We start from the raw sequence: 22,156 nt of genomic DNA, 5'->3' as shown, positions 1-22,156 counted from the left end.
TACAGTACAAGCATATGTGTAAATAAATAAAAATCAGAAAACTGGCTGGATATGAGATGCATGGGGAAAGGCCTGGCTATTATAGTGCTTCACACATTTTCAATATTAATCAAATTGTTTTTGTAAGAAGCATAAATACAAGCTTGGGTTTTGTTAGGCACACACATTGACTTATAAATGATCAGATAGTCTTCATTGGAATGTTGTGGCGAGTTTGAATCAGCATGGTTCAAGCTAGAGAGGATCTATCTGAAACCAGCAAAAGTGACAAGCATTTTGTAATTCTTGATAAGCTGAAAAAGGCTAAATGGAATAGAGCTTCCTAGGACAATTTCTGTGCCCTAACAGTTGCTGAAAAGAAAAGAGAATCCTTACATTGCTTCCTATGGACAATAACTACAGTAGTGTGTTTGCATACCCCACATGTTGTTAACAAAACAGGACCGTGTGTGTGTGTGGTTGAGACTGATGGGCCGATTACTGCATAAGTCACACTGATACGTGTGCTTTCCCTTCCCTATGCCAAATTTGGTGAACCACTAATATAACGATGTAAATGTAAAGATGGTTTTCCTTCCTGTATGTATCCAAATCGATATTTAACATTTTGGGTGGAAACCTTTATGACTTTTCTGCTAGCAACATGCACCTCAGCTGACTGAAGCGGACGGTTTTCAGCTGGAATCAAAACCAGTACATCTTAGCCAACCTCTCACAATACTGATGGGAATTGAAATTACTCATAGTGTGTTTTACTGTGACCAGTAGATTCCACATTTCATGTCTCCATACTGATAAATGAAAATAAAGGTGGCTTTCCCCTTCTAATAATGAATAGTGACATTTCTTTATTAAACCATCGTTTTCTCTCTCTCATGCAACAGAAGTATGTCCTCCACAGCCTTAAAATATTGAGGTTTGGGTAAAAAATTAATGAAATACAACTGACTGAGTCACCAATTAAAAGACAACTGATTAATGCACTAAAAATCTTTAATCACCTGACAGCCCTAATGGGATGTAACACATACCGAGGGCAAGTAATCAAGGGCAAGTAACAAACGCCATACACTTTCAGATGGCAGCACTATTTCCCCTAAAGTTCTCTTCCTGGACACAATGACTGCATTTTCCCTCGTTTGTAATCCAGCCAACATCTTGGACTTAATGTCACGATGAATTAAAAATCATGGCCACATACCTCAAGAGTGTTTTTCCTTCTTTAGTTCACACATGTTTGACCAGAACATTCTTTCCCCCTGGGAATAACATATAAGAAAGGAGTTCATCTCTTTGATGAAGATACTGATTTTTGCAGTAAGATTTTTTTAAACAAACAACAGCTATGACATTCAAAATATAGCCTGCAGAAATAATGGTGGACAGTAGACATCCTGCCTTAAGGGCCACTGAGTTCTACTTTTCCGTTCTGAAAACATTGCCCTTTTGAGGAATGGACTCCGGTCTAGCAAAGCAATCCACAACTCAGAAAAGCTAAATACTGGGATTTGTGTTCAGTGAAAATGAAAGAGAATCCTGATACTAAACATACTTGCAGCCCTGTCCTATGCAACTTAATAATAATATAAAAAAAGACTTGATTTGAATGAGAATTGTTTCCTAGCAACTGTGCACAGAATTTCAGTCTAGTAGAGCAATCCAAATCCCTTTTGCTCTGAGCTGGGTGGTAGTGCAGTGGACAGGTCCTCCATCTAGCCTTGCTGGCCTCCACCAGCCTCCTAAGAACATAAGAAGAGCCTATTGGATCAGAGCAGTGGTCCATCTAGTCTGGCATCCTGTTTTCACAGTGGCCAATTGGATGCCTGTGGAGAACCCCCATGCAGGATACAAGTGCATGAGCTTTGTCTCCTCGTGTGATTTCCAGCAACTGGTATTGCTGCCTTCTACCACGGAGGCAGAGCACAGCCCTCAGGGCTAGCCTCCTGCCAGCCATCAACTGTGGGGTGACGCCAGCATCACTACTCTGTCATGGTGTTCCCACTTATGCCCACCCAAAGTGTCACCAGTTAGATTCCCAGGTGCAGGGCTGAGTGGCACCGTGATCTGCCTGCCCCTCCACCTGGGTCACTGTTAATACAAGAGCTGCAGAAGTGGTGGTGGCCCCAGAACTCCATAAAACCTCACCTGACTCGGAATCCTTTAGTGCCAGCACACACAACAATTGAGCTGATTGTTGAAACGTGAGCCGAGTTTGGTGCATAGTGAATTGGTTGCATGACTGCTTTGCTGCATCTCCAAGTCACTGTTTTTCAATGCAGGCTGGGATAAGAACATAAGAAGAGATCTGCTAGATCAGATCTGTCTTTTGTGCCTATAGCAGCCAACCACATGCCTATAGGAAGCCCACATGAAGGCTGCTCATGATCCTCAGCTGGTATTCAAAGGCATCCTGTCTGATATTGGAAGTAATAGAAACAGAATGGCTAACCATCAATAGCCTTATGACTGTGCCGCCACTGTTCAAAGTTCTGGTGTTTTTCTGCCGGTTTAGTGTACTGAGCAAGAGGACGTGAGTTTGGGTGTGCAAGTCAAATAAACTGGTATCCATTTTGAAGTAAGCCCCACTAAAACCAGTGGGACTTACATCTATATATGGATGAATAGAATCAAGATGTTAATGAACTTAAAAAGTCTAGTTTTGGTTGCATACATATCAACATGCCTTTGACCTCATCACAGAACAGCTAAATGATGAGTCCTCTCACACGGTGGCGGAGCTTCACGCTCCAAAACTGGGGGCAGAGAGCAGGCAGGGGCGGGGCTGGTGCGCGTCCTGGGGGCGGGGATCATGCTGCCGGGGGTGGTGCGCTCCCCCCACACTCCTCTTCCTCCACCAGTGCTCTCACAAAGTGCATGAAATTATTATTATTATTTAATTCTGAGACATTGGTAACGGCAGTTTTTCAGCCACTTTGTTTTATACTGATAACGGTATGATTTCACTAGACTACCATACAAGGAGTAGAACAATATAGTGTAGCCTTTAATTGGTTCTTCCACAGTGAGTGACTCTAAAAGAAAAAACAAAAAGACGATTTCTTCCTTTGCCACAAGAACATTTCTGGCAGAATGGTACGAGATTTACGACATATAAACCACTGTGTCATCTAAATAGGAAATTTATTTAATGGACTATGTACCATTCCATGAATGACTCCAGTTCACTCCAATCAGAGCTATGCTGTGGTTTGTTTTTGTTTGAGGATTTCTTTTCTTTTCTTTTTTTGTATTTCAGGATCTTGTCAGTAACAGGAAAATACAGCAAGCCAAAAGCTACATATCCATTTTCTTTTTACACAGTACAGTTTCTTAAAAAAAACCAAAACAATTACTGAGTTATATTTGTAAGTCAGAGTCACAGTAGGGTTTTTTTTATGTATATTTGCTATTCACACACTGCAGAATATTGCCAAGTAACCTCACTGGTGGGAACTGACAACATGGAGTTACATGCATTCATGTGAGACCATATTCAATGATGTATATATTGAATTAAGCACATTCATTTTTAAACACCATCCAGTAAAATTGATCCCTTGTCAATCTTTATTTTTTCTCTTTTCTTCCCCCCTCCCATTGTTGTTCTGAGTTAAATTGGCTTTTCTTTAAAATCCACAAATACGCACAAAATAACCTGTAAACAGTTTTGACATTACACGTATGTACAAAGTGAACCACGTAAGAAAATAAGTCGAAGAGGTAATTCAGTGGGTGCCACTTGACAGAACATCAAAGTGCAACAGACTGACTCAGCCTGGCAAAGTCAAGAATCGACGTGCTCACATGAGGTCAGAAAGAAACGCAACTTCAGCAAGGCCCCGTATAGATCACATTATCACAGAAGTCACAAAAGAAACATCAAATCCTGTGTCCGCTGTGAAAAATATTGCATTGTATGCATTTTACTCATTTGTGTGCAGATATGTATATAGGAAATCTAAATAGCCAAAGATTCAACCAGTTTGTCATCCTACTTTTTACTTTATTTTTATTTGTCAGGGGAAAGACCTGTTACTCTTTCCACTAAGTGTGAAGGATTCTCAGAATTTATGCCAGGTGAGAGGCTTAGGATACTGCACTTCAGAGCAGCCACAGCAGCAAAAGCTACAACTTGATGTGTGAGAATTTTGTGTTTAAAATAATAATTATATGAGTATATATTCCCGCTCCCGATAATACAGATTAGCACTTTCCCTCTTATTATTTGTCCTGAACATTTGCACAGATCTGCACCATATTTACAGAGCAGTTGAAACGGCTATTCCATCAGTGGGGGGGGGGGGATGACTCCCAACCAAACTGGGAAACAAATCACTTCATAATAAATTGCACTATATAACCTACAGCATTATCCATCTGAACTCATCTCAATGACCTGACTTTGATGCCTATATAAGAGATTGGGAGATGTTCATTCGCAGATGTTCATTATCAGAAACTTAATTTATTTTAAGTGTATTTCATAGCTTTATCCTGGTAATTTTTAGTGTTCACAGAGCTGGAACTATAAACAACACATCTATCATGTTTGTCTTCTATGGTATACAAAGAACCCTGTGTGTACATAAGAAATTTGTAAATCAATAGCCCAGTGCTAATCATGAAACTCAAAAAATAATCGTACAGATTTTAGCCAGTGAAGCTTTATGTAGTTATGACACAAGTGGTTTTTGTGGATTCCAGATGGGAATATGTGGAATCCCTCTGACAAACTCCACTAGTTCCTCTAGTTCATTCAAAACTGTTTGCTTATATGTCTCTCTTTTTTGCTTTGGTAAAATATACATTTATTTATTTTTTGCATTTTTTCCTTCTCAAATAAAAACAACAGCTACTTTTGGCTTTCCTCAGATATGCAGGAAGTGCTAAATTTGCCATGCAATTTCATCTTAGGTGGCATTCAGTAGCAACTCAACAAATAAACATTATGAGATTTTCCTCCAGGTGCATGTGCACAGTTGAGGAAAGTGGAAAATTAGGTAAGTAAAAAAAAGAGAAAAGGGTTTTGAAAAAGATGTTCATCTTTACTCTGACCATCATTGCCCAGAGCATCTTTTCTGTTTTTATGTTTCTTAGCATGGGAAACGTACACCACTGAGAAAAGGAATAAAATTGTAACTATAACCAGAATTTTCCCACTTCCATAGGAACATCCTGATTTATCCTATTTCCATAGGAACATTAAAATTAAATGTTCTGTAAAGCATTGGAATCAAGAGAAAAATATTGCACTTTCAGATAATGGCTCTGATTCAACAAGAGTGGGTGTCGAGCGAGTGGGGCTTGTGGTAAACTGCATGTACAGTATGTTCAGTGGACACAAATCACCAGCCCAGCTGCAGAGCCACAGCTGCATGGCACACACACAACTGGGATAGAAGCTGATGTGCTGTTTGAGCAGGGCAGGGGATATAAGCAGGACTGGATCCAGGCCCTGGTGGGTTTGGCTGTTGGATGGGGCTGGGGTTAGGTGTGCATACATCTTTATTATATCAACAGGCCATTCTCCACCCAGTTAGGAATCCAAAGCCAAAGCCTGCTCCTGCCTGAGGATAGTCCCTAGAAGTATCGTGGCAAATACATACTCGAAGAAGAAGAAGAGGAGGAGAAGGAGGAGGAGGAGTTTGGACTTGATATCCCGCCTTTCACTCCCTTTAAGGAGTCTCAAAGTGGCTCACAATCTCCTTTCCCTTCCACAACAAACACTCTGTGAGGTGAGTGGGGCTGAGAGACTTCAAAGAAGTGTGACTGGCCCAAGGTCACCCAGCAGCTGCATGTGGAGGAGCGGGGAAGCAAACCCGGTTCACCAGATTACGAGTCCACTGCTCTTAACCACTACACCACACTGGCTCTCACCAGAGTTTTTATCCATCTAAGTTTTTAAAAACTTTCAGGTTCTCCTTAGCTCAGCCCAGTAGTGTTTTCTCCTAAATCAATTAGGGGCAGGGGTGCCAAATTTAATAAAATATTTGGGGGGCAGGCAGGTAAGCCCCGCCCCGCATGATTGATCACATGACACAGTGCGTGCACACCATGGGAATGGCTATGTCCATCAACTCTGGGGCCTCCCAGGCCCCTCAAATATTTTATTGGGGGGTAATGACCCCTCAGCCTCTAGGAGTTGACTCCTATGGGGGGGGGGGTTAAAAAAACAACTTTCAAAGTGATTCATGTTATTTTCCTTTAGGCTATCCCAGGACCCTGAAAAGAATCCTACATCTAAGTGAAATGTGGCACTGGTTTGCTGTATCCTTGTCAGAGTTGTATCATCTTACGTCAACAGAAAATTTCAAATTGAATGGTTCCCTTAGGTCAAAATGATTGTGTGTACACCATGATGTTCATGAGCACAGTGTGATGACAGTTTAGCATTGCTTCCAGGGTGTACTTGTGCTACTTTTTTGTATAGTCATCAGTGATCTAAAGAAATTGGCATTTGCTCCCCAATAATAAAATAATAATACGCAATAATAAAATACTCAAAAAATAAAACTCAAGGTAAAGATTACAAGTAGCCATATGAAAAGGATGACACTTGTTCACTTATGAATTGATAAAGTGAGCAGTACATTTGCAACATACATTTAAAGTTTTCTGTCATTTACTGGAAAAAAGTGAAGACTCTTCTAAATATCTCTTGCACTTTTGTTTTGCCAAGATGCTATCCTGGTCCACTGTACTAACAAGAGTTTGGATGCTTATTTGAGAAGAAAAAGTTAATATGTCAGGGAAGTAACTTAAATGCATTAGGTCAACTCAGTTTTAATGGGTTTGACTAGCATTCTTGTTGGTGAAAACTTAAAATGGCATCAAATTGTTGGAAGAATGCTAATGGCTACATGTCTTTAATTTACTGTCTGAATTGGCAGCTTCACATTGCTTCAGCAAGCACAGGCTCATTTTTAAAGTTATCTCAGTCATTTGCCTACAAGAACCGTGAAGCAGGATCTGAATATCCCAGCATTCAAGACTTTTAAGTCAGAGGTCCATACCTTCCAACATTTATCCAGTGAAAATAGGGATGCCCTATTCCATATTTTGTAAGATGCTGAGCCTATGCCTTGGACTGACATATGTCTTGTGGATCTGTTTCGTGGAGTAATGATGATGATGATGATGATAATGATAACGATGATGATGTTGTTATTATTTTATTTATACCCTGCCCATCTGACTGGGTTGCCCCAGCCACTCTGAGTGGCTTCCAACATATATTAAAACCTAAAAAAACATTAAAAATTTAAAAAACTTTCCTATATAGGGCTGCTTTCAGATGTCTTCTAAAGGCTGTATGGTTACTTATCTCCTTGGCTCCAGGGCTGTATAACTCCATACCCTTTCAACATTTCTACGATTAAACTAGGGACATCCTACCATACCCTCCAACATTTCTCTGATGAAAATAGGAATGTCCTAAGGAAAAGTGGGACATTCCAGAAATTGGAACGGCTTCTGTAAATCTGGAACTGTCCCTACAAAATATGGACACTTGAAGGGTCTGGAGTTCTGCACTTTGTTGCAATCAGTGGAGAACATTCCCGCTTCCTCTGTGTTTAGGTTCTAAAAAAATTCTTAGCAGCAGTTTAATACCCAGTACAGTGAGAACAGGCTGGATATACCTGCTGTGGAGATAGGTGGAATGCAAAAGGTTTTTAAAAAAGGTTTTTGAGAGCTAGCTGACAAGCGCAACCATCTTCAAATGAACTAGAGAGTCCTATTACTGTCACACACAGTCACCAAATAGTATGCTATGAGAGCAAGCCTCTTAATATGAAATTGCTGCATTTTCTGAATCTTCCCTCTTTCAGTTCTAATAAAAAATGCCAGAGTAGCATCAGATCTGGGCTGAAGTTAAATGGTAGAGCATCTGTTTTGCATGCAGAAGGTCTCAGTTTCAATTCCTGGCATCTCTAGATCGGACTGGAAGTGTCCCCTGCCAGTCAGTGTCGACAGTACTGAACTACATGGACCAAGGATCAGACTGAATGTAAGGCAGCTTCCTTATTTCTGAGACCAAAGTCATTGACTGCATTTGCACATCAGTGTAAGCCATGATTAATGGTTTACTGTGAATGCATAAATCACTCCCATTTCACTCTGCCCTGGTGACAATCAGGATCAAACCACAATCCTTGGCTTTGTATTACAGCTCAACCAGGAATACTCGAACTAGAATTGCTATTCCCTGTTATATATGTGAACTTTTCATAAAATGAATGTGATGAGGTATAAATTAGCACATCTACTATACAAACCATGGAATTGAGGGACCTGAGGGACCTGTGCGTGGCTGATGTTGGTTCTGCGACCTAAAGTATTAGAAATTTGTTGGGTGTGCAACTACCTATGGTAGAATCCTTGGGAAATTGAGAAGAATGATTTAAAGTAACCATCTCAAATGCAGATAAGCATTTCTAATCACAATCATAATTACCACAACATGTTTTTAGTCATGCTTTTCTACGTAGTTTATTTCCTTTGTATTTTAGTGATATTACCACCTGGATGACCTGCCTTCTTGTTGATCGTGAGATATTGGCTATATTTGAACATTTTCTATCTTTCAGACTGGAAAGTACAATATAAGAGACAAATGTTGCTATTTCCTACTTCTCACAAAGCGTTTGAAGATCAGTGCAAGCTGCAGGAGTGCAACATTACCTAAGGCTGGCATCCAGTTGTGTTCTTGTAACTGACAGAAGGCATCCCTGAGTGGAATGGAGAAGGAAAGGGTTTTTTTAGCAATCCACCTCCCCGCAGCCCCCTACAACTGGAGATGAACAAATTTGCCGATAACAGTTTCTCTCAGTTTCTAATTCTTCCAGTCTCAACATCAGTTCACCACATTTCTGCATCAGTCTGTGATTTATTTGTTTGTTTTAAAACAATCCTCACAAGCATTTGTCAAAAATTTTAGTGCATATTTCTGCTGATAGAAACATTTTTTCAAGCCTTTTGTCTAACACACACACACACACATTACAAGCAATTTCCCCCAATACATCACATTTTTGGATGTTGCGTTCACTAACATGTGCATCTTGCACACCCTTTCTCTAATATGTGAGTTTTTGTACACATTTCCCAGCTGGAAAACTGGATCACAAAATTTGGAGAAGTGCTTCCTTCAAACAATAGCTGCATTTCAATTTGTGTATTGTTTTGGGAAGTGTGAATTAGGTAGGTTCCCATTAACATGTGAAACAAACTGGATATCTCCTCATCACTATCTGCAACCACACAATATATCTGAGCATATAGTGATGGGGGCTGAAGGGAGGAGAAGGAATATCCAAAAAATGCCTTTCTCCTTGTGCTGTGAATGAATGCCTTCGATCAGCAGAGGAAACATCACTGAATACCTCCCTGTGTTTCTTTATTCCTAAGCGAAGAATAGCAAAACTTCTGAAGACACCGCTATTGTAGGTAATAGTAGCACTGAGCATCTTTCCTCCTCTCCAGAGCGTTTAAGGGTACATTAGTGCCAATGCACTGCTAGGGGTTTGGAAATACCATCCTTGGTTTTTATGAAGTGAATAAGTTTCATCCAGAATTTAACTGAGACTCTTTTTGATAATATAAACAATAATAATAATTAAAGAAACAATTAGCTGGATCATGTCCTGACTCTTCTCATCTGGCAGAGGTAAGAAATCATGCCCTGCCACACCATCCTCGGGGACCAAGGTACTTATTAAAGCTTTAGGCTATTATCCCAGTTAAGTAAACTTCATCCTCCTGCCCACCCCCTCTCCAATTTCTTTTCAAAGAAGCCTTTCATTCTCAGTGTTTTATCACAGGTTTTATAAACACTTTAAAACTCGTAGTGAGACTGTGAGTTTGTCATGTCCATATTACAATTCATATAAAGAATTTGAATTTCTTACAGGTGCCAGAGTTCCGCTGCCCATACAGAGCTCTTTTGCCTGCAATCATTTACCTTTTTAAAAAATAAATAAATAAATGTGAATATTGCATTCACTTTCTTCTATTCTGTCCACTGAAGAGCTCTATGTGTACATCTGTAATGGGGGCTGCATGCATATAGGTTTGCTACTGCTAGATATATATGCATACACACATTGGATATTGGACATTAAATTTTAAGACTCTTGGGGCAGGCACTGGAAAAGAACAACAACTATTTCATCTAAAACTGGGGGGAAAGGCCACATAAATCGTATCTATTCTGGCACATTTCGTATGGTCTGATTTCCCCCCTCCCTGCAGATATTAATCACTGAACCAGCTTGTGTAAAATGAAACCCAGTTCTATTCAACCTCAGAGGAAAAGAAAATATTCTACGCTTTCTACTCCTTCTTCCTTGCTGGCCAAAGGGTTTGTGCTACAATATCCAATAAACTTATATATAGAGGGGGGCGGGAGCTGACTGCATTTGAGACTGCAGAGTGTCAGCCATGCTGAGTTTCAGCCTGTGCCTCATTGACAATCCAGCATGTAAACTGCAAGATAAATCCCTGCTGAAGTGCTATCGGGCGAATGAACCCCACATTCATTTTTCTCTATAATTTGCTATTAAGATGAATTAATGCTAGGCTATCTTCTTTGTGATTTGCAGTGAGAAGAACTGTGAGCACATGATGATCCTGGGGAATGACTGATTCTTATCAAGAGCCTATAATAATAATAATAATGGGAAAGACTAATTTCTTGTTTTCTACTGTTCTGCAGACCTGGCTGGGCAAAGAATCTGTTTCACAAGTCTTGATGGGGGGGGGGGGACGACAAGACAAAACCAAACCCAAAACCTGTCTAAGATTCTGTGCCTTTCTGATATGTTTTCATGCTGCTGTTCATGGAGACATAGCAGAACCCCCAGACTAACTTAGATAGCTTTTTTTTTCTGGAGCCAGCTTAGACTCCGGAGGAAGTATCCAGGAAAGACAGAAGAAATATAAATGCAAAAAAGAACCAGAAGGCAAGAGGGAAAATACCTATGGACTGTATAGGTCTATGGACAAGTTCAGTTGGAAGGGGAATCAGTTTTCTGAAAAGTGCATTATAAATCAAAAGGCGAATTATTATTATTATCATTAATTGCATTTCTATACCTGGGAAAGGGTCAAAGTGGAATAATCAAGTCAGGATTGGAGAACCTTTTTTTCTGTTGAGGGCTACATTACCTCAGGTGCTAGTGGCTCTCAATGGCTACTAGCCAGGATGCCTATGTTCTGCCTCTCCTGTCAGAGGCAGTATGGCTGTGAATACCAGTTGGGCAGAGTCACAGGTGGGCTGAGTCCTCCTGCGCTCATGTCCAGCTTGCAGGCTTCCCACAGACATCTGGTTGGCCACTGTGAGAGAACAGGATCCTGGACTAGAAGGGCCACTGGCTCCTCTTAGCCACATGCCAGTGACTGGTGGCACCAGAAGCAAAAGTAGACGGGGTCTGAGCCAAAAGTGGGAGTTCCCCCTTTACCCTATTCTCTCTTTCAGCCAAACTCCTTTTCCCCTGCCCCCTCTCAATTCCTGTAAAAAAAAAATAGGCTGAAGGCCACATGGATGGATCCCCAAGTCTGCAAATTCCCCACCCCTGACTTAAATGGTCAATGAAATCGTGGAAGAAGTTGATCAGGGAAGGTGTGGGAGCTTATTCCTATTCACAGAGTTTTTGTAATTTGCTTATGCCTTAGGTGTAAGGCAAACCTTACACCTGGGGACTGTGGGAGTCCATTTGATTTCTGTAATTAATTGGATTTGTTTATAGGCTTTATTAGAGGAAACTCTACTATGAAGTACACGTAGGATTATTACATCTCTCTCTCTCTCTCTCTCTCTCTCTCTCTCTCTCTCTGTGTGTGTGTGTGTGTGTGTGTGTGTGTGCGTGTGTATACACACACACTCCTGCCACTGTGGGCTTGAGCATAGTTTATTAAGATGATGCTGTTTGCTACTTTGACTCCATGTCCTGGCAACCATGATTAATTGGCGGGAGAAACTGCCTTAATAATCTTTCAAGCTCAAATAAAGGCGAATAAGAAATACATTCATATACGTAGACATCAAATCTCAGTTTGAGACAGGAGTTGCTCTTGGTTTGTTCCTGGGACTTTAGGGAAGCTTTTAATGTTTGATTCATTACTGCATTTTAATATTTTGTTGGAATCCACCCAGAGTGGCTGGGGAAGCCCAGCCAGACGGGCGGGGTATAAATAAATTTATTATTATTATTATTATTATTATTATTATTATTATTATTATTATTTCAGTTTCCAACTTTTCTTCATTGATTTTCTTCCTAAGATTACAGCACTAAAAAAGCTCTGATTTATGTGCTTATTTATTGGACTTATTCCCCACCCTAAGGATTGACAATAGTTCCAAGTTTTGGACAGCCTCCAAACACCCTCCATGGGCCGCTCTCTCCCACTTCATCTAGCAGGTCCAGGGGGCTCTCATCAGAGGGACCCCTGCAGATTCCCTACCATGACAGCTCCTGACACCGGCTCTGCTAACAAGGGCTCCAGGTGACTTCATCATTCTACTCTCTCCCTATTTCTCAGCACCAAAATCCATTTTGAATCTGATTTAAAAAATACACAGAAACTGGCTCCTCCAACGTGTTTGCACAGCGCTGACTTTGCCACTCTCACTTCCAGTAAGCAGCAGTTGTTTCTGCTGATGTGTATTAGTGAAAATGACATGGGAAAATGCATTAAATTAGATGAAACCACATGCAAAAAAAAAATGTGTATATTAGGGAAATTTTCCATTAAAATGCGGGCAGATTTTCATGAGGGTTTTTTTTTTTAAAAAAAAAAAAGAACAAATTGATGTGGAAATGTAGAGAATTGAACTTAGGACTGGGGAGATGGGGAACCAAAGCTGACAGATTCCTTCATCCCTGCACTACACCCGTACTCAATAAGAGCTGTTAAGACTTCATTGAAAAGCAAATTTAGGCCTGGCTAATGATCTCTGCAGATTTATTTGCGACTACCTTTCTCCATAAATAATTTAGTTGCAAAATTGTGAGAGAAAATGGCAGCCATAAAACCAAGAGACTAGGCTTCAGATCTGCTGAAAGCAAACACTCTTCGGTCTAAGCTGGCACTATACCCATCATGCCACGCAGCACATTTGTCTGGGCTGGGAGGTGCTGCTGAGAGACCCTGTGCAAAAACTCAGGCTTTCCAAGCTGATCTGCTGTAAGAAGAAAAAAGTTACTCCACAGTGCTTGGATTTAAGTCAGTTTACTCTAATTAACCTCCAATTAACTAAATCAATGTAAATCCAGGTTCTGTGGTGCGAATGGTTTCTTTAACAGGCTGCTAAAATGTCACTAATGCTAAACATCAACTCAATTACTACACATACTACCTCAACTCAATCACAGCGAGAAAGTGACTGGTTTGATTTGTGGCAGGGCTCAGCCCTGGTCAATATTTTCAGTGCCAGGGCTCACCCTGAAAGCCCAAAAAGTAGATGAAGATGAAAGTGCTCCTGAGAAGCTACAGAGTGGATTTCTCTCATTCCTAATGACTGATGCTTATTGGTTCCCACCAGTGCTTTTAAAAGCCATAGAATTCAGTCCTGGTCAAAGTTTTTAAAAGCCTTTAGTATCATAAAATCATAGAATAGTAGAGTTGGAAGAGTCATCTAGTCCAGCCCCCTGCAATCCAGGAATCTCAGCTAAAGCATCCTTTGAAGGTGACCCGGAAACTACAACTAATCCAGAATGCAGCAGCTAGACTGGTGACTGGCAGCGGCCGCCAAGACCACATAACACCAGTCTTGAAAGACCTGCATTGGCTCCCAGTACGTTTCCAAGAAGAAGAGTTTGGATTTGATATCCCGCCTTTCACTCCCCTTCAGGAGTCTCAAAGCGGCTAACAATCTCCTTTCCCTTCCTCCCCCACAACAAACACTCTGTGAGGTGAGTGGGGCTGAGAGACTTCAAAGAAGTGTGACTGGCCCAAGGTCACCCAGCAGCTGCATGTGGAGGAGCGGAGACGCGAACCCGGTTACCCAGATTACGTGACTACCGCTCTTAACCACTACACCACACTGGCTCTCTAAGCACAATTCAAAGTCTTGGTGCTGACCTTTAAAGCCCTAAATGGCCTTGGCCCAGTATATCTAAAGGAGCGTCTCCACCCCCATCGTTCTACCCGGACACTGAGGTCCAGCACCGAGGGCCTTGTGGTGGTTCCCTCACTGCGAGAAGCCAAGTTACAGGGAACCAGGCAGAGAGCCTTCTCAGTAGTGGCACCTGCCCTGTGGAACGCCCTTCCAGCAGATGTCAAAGAAAACAACAACTACCAGACTTTTAGAAGACATCTGAAGGCAGCCCTGTTTAGGGAAGCTTTTAATCTTTGATGCATTACTGTATTTTAATATTTTGTTGGAAGCCGTCCAGAGTGGCTGGGGAGGCCCAGCCAGATGGGCGGGGGGGGGGGCGGGGTATAAATAATAAATAATTATTATTATTATTATTATTATTATTATTATTATTATTATTATTATTATTACAGATGGCCATCCAACCTCTGCTTAAACACCTATAATGAAGGAGAGTCTCCCACTTCCCAAGGAAGTCAAACAGTTCTTACTTCCAGAAAGTACTGGTAGGGTACATGCTTTCAGCACCATTTCATACTGAACTTCCTAATATTTCCCTTCTTGTGCTTCAGAATGTTTCCTCAGCACCCTGAGAGCTAACAGCTAAGATGTGGCAATAATCATGGAAGTTGCACCACTCCAACAGTGGTTGTTGTACTGCTGCTTCATTGGATGGGTCTAGGGTTGGGCAGCACTGCAGGGAGGTGCAAAGGTGCAGAAGCAGGACCGCAGTCTGTTGCTCCCATAGGGGACCTTCCTGCCAGTCCACATTATCCCCATCCAGGTAAGCAGGAACCTCACGACATGTGCTGCTCTGGAGTGTTGGGCTGAAAGAGTCAGGTTCGTATCTCCACTCAGCCTGAAGCTCACTTGGCTAACTTGCAGCCTCATCTAGCTCATGGGGTTGTTGATAATAAATAGGATGTAGGGGAAGGAACCATGTTATCTTGAGCTCATCAATCATCACCATCATCTATACTGGGAGGTTAAGCCTTGTTTATTACAGCAGAACCTGCTTCTATATAAGGGTGCTCATAATTGGAATAAACCTGTGTCTACAAAACAGACAAAGAGGATTTGTCTGAAGGGCTGGCCGGCTGCTTAAAGGAGGCAAGTTTCTATTGTATCTCAAGTGCTTTGTGTCTGCACTTCTCACTTTTTTCTTCACACATTCCCACACAAGCTTCTTTAGACCCTGCCTCCCTTTCGGTCTAATGCTATAGGTAAAAAAGATGCTCATAAGTAAGTGAAGCTCTTCCCCTCAAAGGGAATTTCTTGTGTTCTGAGAAGGCCCTTGCTCCCCCCCCCATGAATCCCCATTAGCTGAGTGCATTTGGATACTTTTCAATTTTTAATTTCATTTTCAAATGCATGCAGCTAGAAGCGGAATGTTGCCTGTCACTTGAACAATCCATTTCCTGCAAACCGGAGTGCAAAATGCATCTTGATAGGCCTATAATTTCTTCTAATTGCATCTGTGTCAAAAGGGGATGGGAGCCTGCTCTCCCCCATTTATTTGGGCCAAATACATTCTTGGCAGCAGCACTTGGCAAGCCCACATAAATCAACAACTCAGCGGCTTGACCTGCCCGTATTCTTCCTCCAGAAGAGGAATAATCACCAGCATCTCCTCTTTCAACTGGTTCCTTTCCTTTTCATCCTTAATCTCCTAAACACATTTGTTGTTGTGGGGTGGGATGAGAGCTCTATAGCATGAGAAAGGACGAAAGAGCAGAGTGGTAGACAAAATTGCCTAACATATTAACAGAGATGCCAGGAAAATGGTATCAAGATGGTCAAAAGACCATTTTGTACACAACTAGAACTGAACCTAATCTCTCTCCCCACCCCCACCCCCACCCCCGCCACTTGCCAATTCCTCAAGTTAAGAAATGAAGGCTGCAGAAAGAGTCCAACAACTAGGTACAATTAGTGTTGCCATTTGGTTACTTATTTTACTGCCCCTGTGCCATCACTGGTATGTAAAAAAAAAAAAAAAGGAGAGAGAAATATTCTCTGGCGTGGAGATAACATGATGGGAAAGGATTTCCTGCTTGATTTCTGCATGCACATAAAGTCTCTTTGGGAGGCAGGGCCAGTAAAAAAAAACAAAAAAACATTGGCAGGACTTACAATTCACAATGCAGATGTCTGCCATTTCTCCATGCACACTAGAGTTCTATCAGTTTTAATTCCAGCAGCTCTCCCTCCTAAATCCACGGGGCTACTTTTTAAACACTCCAAGTTTAAGGGATTGGGATGAAAATTGCTGAAAGAGAAACTGAGCAAAATCTGAAGTGTGACAGCCCACAACCACTTGGACCCCGCACATATCTCCCTACTGGATTGCAGCCATTGGCTTGTCAGATGTTCCTGCTAAGCTGAGTGCAGTCTGTGGCTCATAAACATTCATGGTGTGCAAACAGAGCAAATTCAGATCTACCGCTGATATCAAGAGTTGACCCTCCTCTCCAAGAAAAGAAGGGGGCAAATACTTATTCTGTACATAATTCTACAGGGGTGGGGAAGAGGACATAGGTCATCCAGTAAGCTCTAGTAGTTCCTTTTTGAGAGTAACACACAGTTAAAAGGAGGAAACGAAGAAAGCTTTTATGTGGCACACAGACATATATACACTCTCTCCTGGTGTAAACCAGCAAGACATCACGTCTTCCTTTCAAGACCAATGACATCTGCCTGACCCAGCTTCTCTCTCCAAATAAATGACATTAAAGGTGAACTCAAGAAGGCATGCACCTTAGAAAATCACCGCCCACCATAAAACTCTGCCCGACCATATGAGAATTTTCGTCGTTGGTGGTGCCAACCCACAACCATACTGCACATGTTTCCTTAGCTGTGTGTGTGGCACTGCAAGCATATGGCATATGTCAGGAGGTTAACACATGATGAATGCCTTGTTAATCCTCCTATCACAGGGAGGATATTGTTATAGTGTAATTAGGAATGCTTTGGTGAAATAGGCAAATTAGGCTGTACTATAGTGATGGATTGTGGGTCATCGTCGTTTTTGTGTGTGTGATCTAACAAATTATTACCATTATTATTTTATTTCTTTTATCATGTAGGATCTCATTCTGTAAATGGCAATAAGGTGATTTTCCTTGCCCTAACCCCGCTCCTATAGACGATACTTTCGTAACAGTTCAGATTGCCAAGGGTGCTTCCTTTCTGGAAACCTTTCTGGGATTTTGATCTTGAGGAAATCCTGGATGCATTTTTCTAACTCTTCCTCAATCGAGAGCTTTTCTTTCGCCGATTTTTTTTTACTAGAGTTGGATTCCCTAGAGCCGGAAGTTAGAGTTCGGAGCAGGTCGCTTTTCCTCCGGATTTCGGACTGCTGAAGTAGCTGCACCGGGCCTTTCTTGACTGGCCTATCCAGAGTCTGTATATTGGACTGGCGGGTGACCGGGCCACAGATGACAGTCTCTTGAGGGGAGCTGGCTTCTGACTGGCTGTCGCAGCTCGAGGTGGAGAGTTCATTGCAGGAGGTTCCACTTTCTCCTTCTTTGTCGCCTTTGCCATTTTTACAGCAGCAGTCACAGTGTGATGAAGACCATCTTGAAGGCTCTCCTGGAAATAGAAACAGAGAACGTGGTAAGGACATGCTGCTGTAGACCTGGCAAGATTCAGAGAGACATCCAATGCAGCTTTCATTCATATGCTTAAAAAAAAGGATTATATGTCATCGCCACATAGTGAATATATTGGCAGGATAAATGGAGCACACAAATGAGAACTGAGGCTCTTCTGGGAAGAAAAATTACTGGTCTTTGAGGTTTGTAATCAGCCAGCTGGAAAGCCGCTAGCATTAAACACACACACAACGCAAACCAATGTTTATGACTGAAATCCCCTGACCAGTTACATGCATTTAGGTTCTACTGCAATCAATAGGATTTAAGTGTGCGTAAGTGGGTGCAGCACCGAAGACTAAATATGTCTTAATTGGTTTCTTGATTTGTCATTTAAAAATGCTTAGTTGAAGATGTGCCCAAAGTAATAATCTATGGCTAGAAGAAAAATCTAGAACAGATTTTTTTAAAGAAAAAAGAAAAGAAAAAAGTTCATTTGCCTTCTGAATGAAATACTGAGCTAATGATGGATTTAAAATGTCATCTGTCTTTGGAGAGAACATAATCATCACTCCCAACCTGTGGGGACCATAACCGTCATTCAAATCAAGCCAAATATAATTTAGTTTGCTGAGTAGCAGCTTCTTAACAGAGATACATCATCTGCAAGAGAAACTGGGGCACAGTTTCCAGAGATGCAAATGAGGGGACGGGATGCCTCTTTTGCCTTTCTGTATTGAAAAATAAAGCCAGTTTCTAGACTTCTGCCACACTCTTGTGTGATTAAAATAAACAGAATTCAGAGTGGGTTATGCAAACAGAAACAGGCTTTAGCCATTAGGAGCAGGAAATAGGTTTACTCACTTCCCCATTCTCTGGGACATCTTTTCCCTTTCTTCTATATTTATGCAGTGCAGCAAGGGCAGAATCTGACTGTCATCCCTTGTATCATGATATCAGAGACTTAATAAGCAACACAGAGACACCACCCATAATGACAGACCTTCACTGTTATTTTCTAAAGTAAGTAATAGCCCAATCCTATGAATCTCTACTCAGAGGCAAGTCCCACTAATTTCAGTGAGAATTATTCATATAAGACTGCAGACCAGCCCATCCCAGGTGAGCAAGTTATCATTTAAAAACATAACCATCTCCAAGGGGATATACAGTAATGATCAACAGATAATCAAACAAAAATCCCTTGTATTATTTTTTGGGTGTCCAGCTCTGATTTCAAAGCAAGATCTCATTCAGCTGCTAAGTGAGAGGTGTGTTTTCTGAGCTGCAGTGGCAAAGGGGATTTGTACTTCATTGTAGGACTGCCTAGTGGCATCAGGAGGACTTATGCTTGGCGTATGCTTCTTGTGTCATCTGAAAATCACAAACTGACAAAGACTATTTGGAACAGGTGTTCTGGAGAGAACCATGCTGGCACCAAGAATGGCAATTTGGACAAGCCTTAGTGAAGAAAATTGAAATTTCCCTTTCTCTCTGAACAGAAGCTTTTCATTGCCAATGGGTGCTAATGTTCTGAAACATTTGTATAGATAAGAGTTGTTGGCCTCTTGACTTAAGGCTGTTACGCCTTTTTCTAAGGGTTTCTGTGCATATTTGTGCATTTTAACTTATTTTTAGCAAACCACTTAAGCCCCTAGATCACAGGTCACTAATGTGGTGGCCTGCAGATGTCGTTGGACTATAACTTAAATCACCCCTCTCCATTGGCCATGCTGGCTGGGCAGATGGAAGTTGGAGTCCAACAACTGGGGCGCATGCGAGTTGAAAGGCACCACACAGGCTACTGCTGTCTTTGATCTTCATCTTCTCCATATATAGAATATTTACATGGACATGGGAAGACAAGAGGGGTGATGAACTGCACCACTAGTCCTGTCCTCAATAATATGCACCCTCCTGTTCCCACCCTCTGTCCTTTGTGAAGTCTGGAAAGGGGTGTTTGACTTGTGCACAGGTATAAGTACCTCATATGTTTACACACAGTTAAGCATCCTTTTTCAGACCTTTGGGGTCTATGTGTGATGGATTTGGGTGCAGCAGTGTAATCCCACTCCTCCCGTCTCCATCCATGCATTGTACGTAGAAAGAAGGTGTGAAGATAGTTTGAACTGAAGGTGTTTCATCTCATTTAGACAATTTAAAACAGTTAGATGCAAAGCCTTGCTTCCTTAGGAACAAAAACCTCCTTCTTGTGCCAGTTTGAAGAAATCCTTCAAAATATCCAGGGCATTTTTCCTCTCTCAAGACTTCATTGCACAGCCTATCTACAGCTGTTAGGTACATAGTTAAATACAAATCAAGCGGCTGATCCTTCCCCCCCCCCCCATGAAAAGGCAACTGCAGTGGAGCGAAACATGACTTTGTGAGCTCCTAGACTGCTCATGCATTTTTTAAATATGTGCACTGCATGTGTGTGTGTTTCTCTCTCTCTCTCTCTCTCTCTCTCTCTCTCTCTCTCTCTCTCTCTGTGTGTGTGTGTGTGTAATCCTCCCACTGCCTTCATTCCCATCTTTCTATGTCTGCAACACCTGTTAACAAAATGCCCGTGATTTACAAAAGCAGCGGAAAACAGCTTCTCTCCTCACTTCCTACTTGCTCTTCTCTGTTCATGACGAAGGAGCCCCACAGTCTGTGTACTGTGTGGCTAATTTAATTTATAGACCTGCTTTGAGAGTCCTTCTGTGTCTAGCTTGGGGGGGAAAGTCAATAATAGCTAAATTGAATCTTTTTTTAAAAAAAATCTCCCATCTCTGTAAAAGGCATTGCACACAGAGGCTTAGTTAAAAACAGATCATATGAACTTTTGAAAAATACATCTATGAGCCTTATCGATTCACAAGTCTTTAGTTTGTAGCTGACATTTTAACTCAACGGTAATTTCTCCCCACTAGAGTGACCTATTGTTTCATTGCAGAAAACAGAGCAGAGTTAGAACAATATTCAGAAATCATAGGATGATTTATTCCAAAATTTAAGTGCCAACTTTCAACAGGCTAAAAAAAGAAGGTAATTCAGCAGGAGAATAACAGATAGAGATGGATGTCTTTGGGCTTTTGTCAGATATAGAACAGATATAAATCTTCTCTTGTTTTTCTCTCAGACAACAGTGCCACATCAAAAGCAAAGCAGGCATGAATGAACTTTCCGAGGTTCACTGCTAATCCATCTGTTTTCCAGCTAAGAATGCAACGCTATAGAATTCCACAGAATAAGCTCACCCAGTTTCTTTTCAGACCAGTATATATATTCAGGAGAATCAATGGTTAAAGTTTCATTGGACTGTGCCATTTTGGAATATGTATGAAGTGTTGCATGACTGAAAGCTTCACCACATCAGAAACATTCCACATTTTGTAGTAGAAGTAATAACTTCTCAGTGTGAGAGCTAGGCTGAAGTAGTTTCCACGATATACTGCTTTTCTATGGATAGGTCCCACTCGCTACCCAACCCATAGGGGAAGCTTTCAGACATGCCATCCTCCCACTTTTAGTATGAAATGCTATAGTCCAGTAAAATCTTTACCACGTGATTCTGCTGAATGTATAAACTGGCCTTGCAGCACTAGGCCAGAACAGAAGGAAAATTCTAGTCCCTTGATGTTCCTGCTCTTCTGCAAGTGGATTGTTCCTTAAGACAATACACAGTGACTTTGTAAACACAATAGTGACTCTAATCCAGAAATCTAATCCAGATACATGCACAGAAATGGGGCGAGCCCACTGTGGGCTGTATGGCAGGAGACACTACACAAGTGCACATCATCATGGTTTCTTTCACCGTTGTAGCAACATGTGCAACACTCCTTTGGATCACAGCTACCTATGCTCATAACAATAATTCCTAAGAGATCCTGGTCATGTGACCTTAGAAACCATCAAATGAAACACTGTTCATATATTTCATATGTATTTTGCCTTGAAGCACCAGAAATCTACCATAAACATTTGGACAGAGCCATATATTTTGATCAACAGACACAAAGATGGTATCCTACATGTTTTAACAAATAGATCTGATGTAAACCACTTTATCCCAAATGGTCCTCAAGCCAGGGTTGCCATATGTCCTTATTTTCCATAGCATGTCCTCTTTTTCATGAGTAGAGTCGTCATAGCAATCTATAGTTAAAAGTAGAAGTCAGCAAATGTGTCCTCTTTTTTGCTCTTCAAAATATGGCAACCCTATGCATTTTTTCTGAACTGAGGCCAAGCATTTCAGGATAAAATGGTTGATTATTGTTTATACAAAAGCACTTACATAAGAAAATATGTAATTACGATGCATATATTAACTGATGGACAAGTTTTATGGTGAGATCGGTTGACTGTATCAACAGATTGACTGACTGATTGACTGACTTTATTTATTCTGTTAAAGCACAAACCATTCTAAGGGAAGGTTAGACAAAGCATAGTTGCATAAGCTGTAAAGCTATTT

The 22,156-nt window shown here is 41.3% G+C and overlaps 1 protein-coding gene and 1 long non-coding RNA gene across 3 annotated transcripts in view; both read right to left on the bottom strand.

Annotated features, from left to right (window-relative positions):
* Positions 1-3,124: 3,124 nt before the first annotated feature.
* Positions 3,125-12,167, bottom strand: LOC308581922. The gene is made up of 2 exons (XR_014005384.1): positions 11,875-12,167; positions 3,125-11,636 (listed from the first exon to the last, which is right to left on the bottom strand). It is a non-coding gene; the product is annotated as an uncharacterized lncRNA (long non-coding RNA).
* A 1,893-nt stretch (positions 12,168-14,060) lies between these two features.
* KCTD16 (potassium channel tetramerization domain containing 16) overlaps positions 14,061-22,156 on the bottom strand; it is a 158,208-nt gene continuing 150,112 nt past the window's right edge. For both annotated transcript variants that reach the window (XM_081181035.1, XM_081181034.1), the window contains exon 3: positions 14,061-17,695. In XM_081181035.1, the coding sequence (XP_081037161.1) occupies positions 17,244-17,695 (452 nt within the window). In that variant the 3' untranslated portion in view covers positions 14,061-17,243. The remainder of the gene's footprint in view (positions 17,696-22,156) is intronic.

Source organism: Podarcis bocagei (genome assembly GCF_964188305.1).
Source record: "Podarcis bocagei genome assembly, chromosome: 2".
Taxonomy (NCBI): Eukaryota; Metazoa; Chordata; class Lepidosauria; order Squamata; family Lacertidae; genus Podarcis; species Podarcis bocagei.
This window is presented reverse-complemented; position numbering and strand designations above follow the sequence as displayed.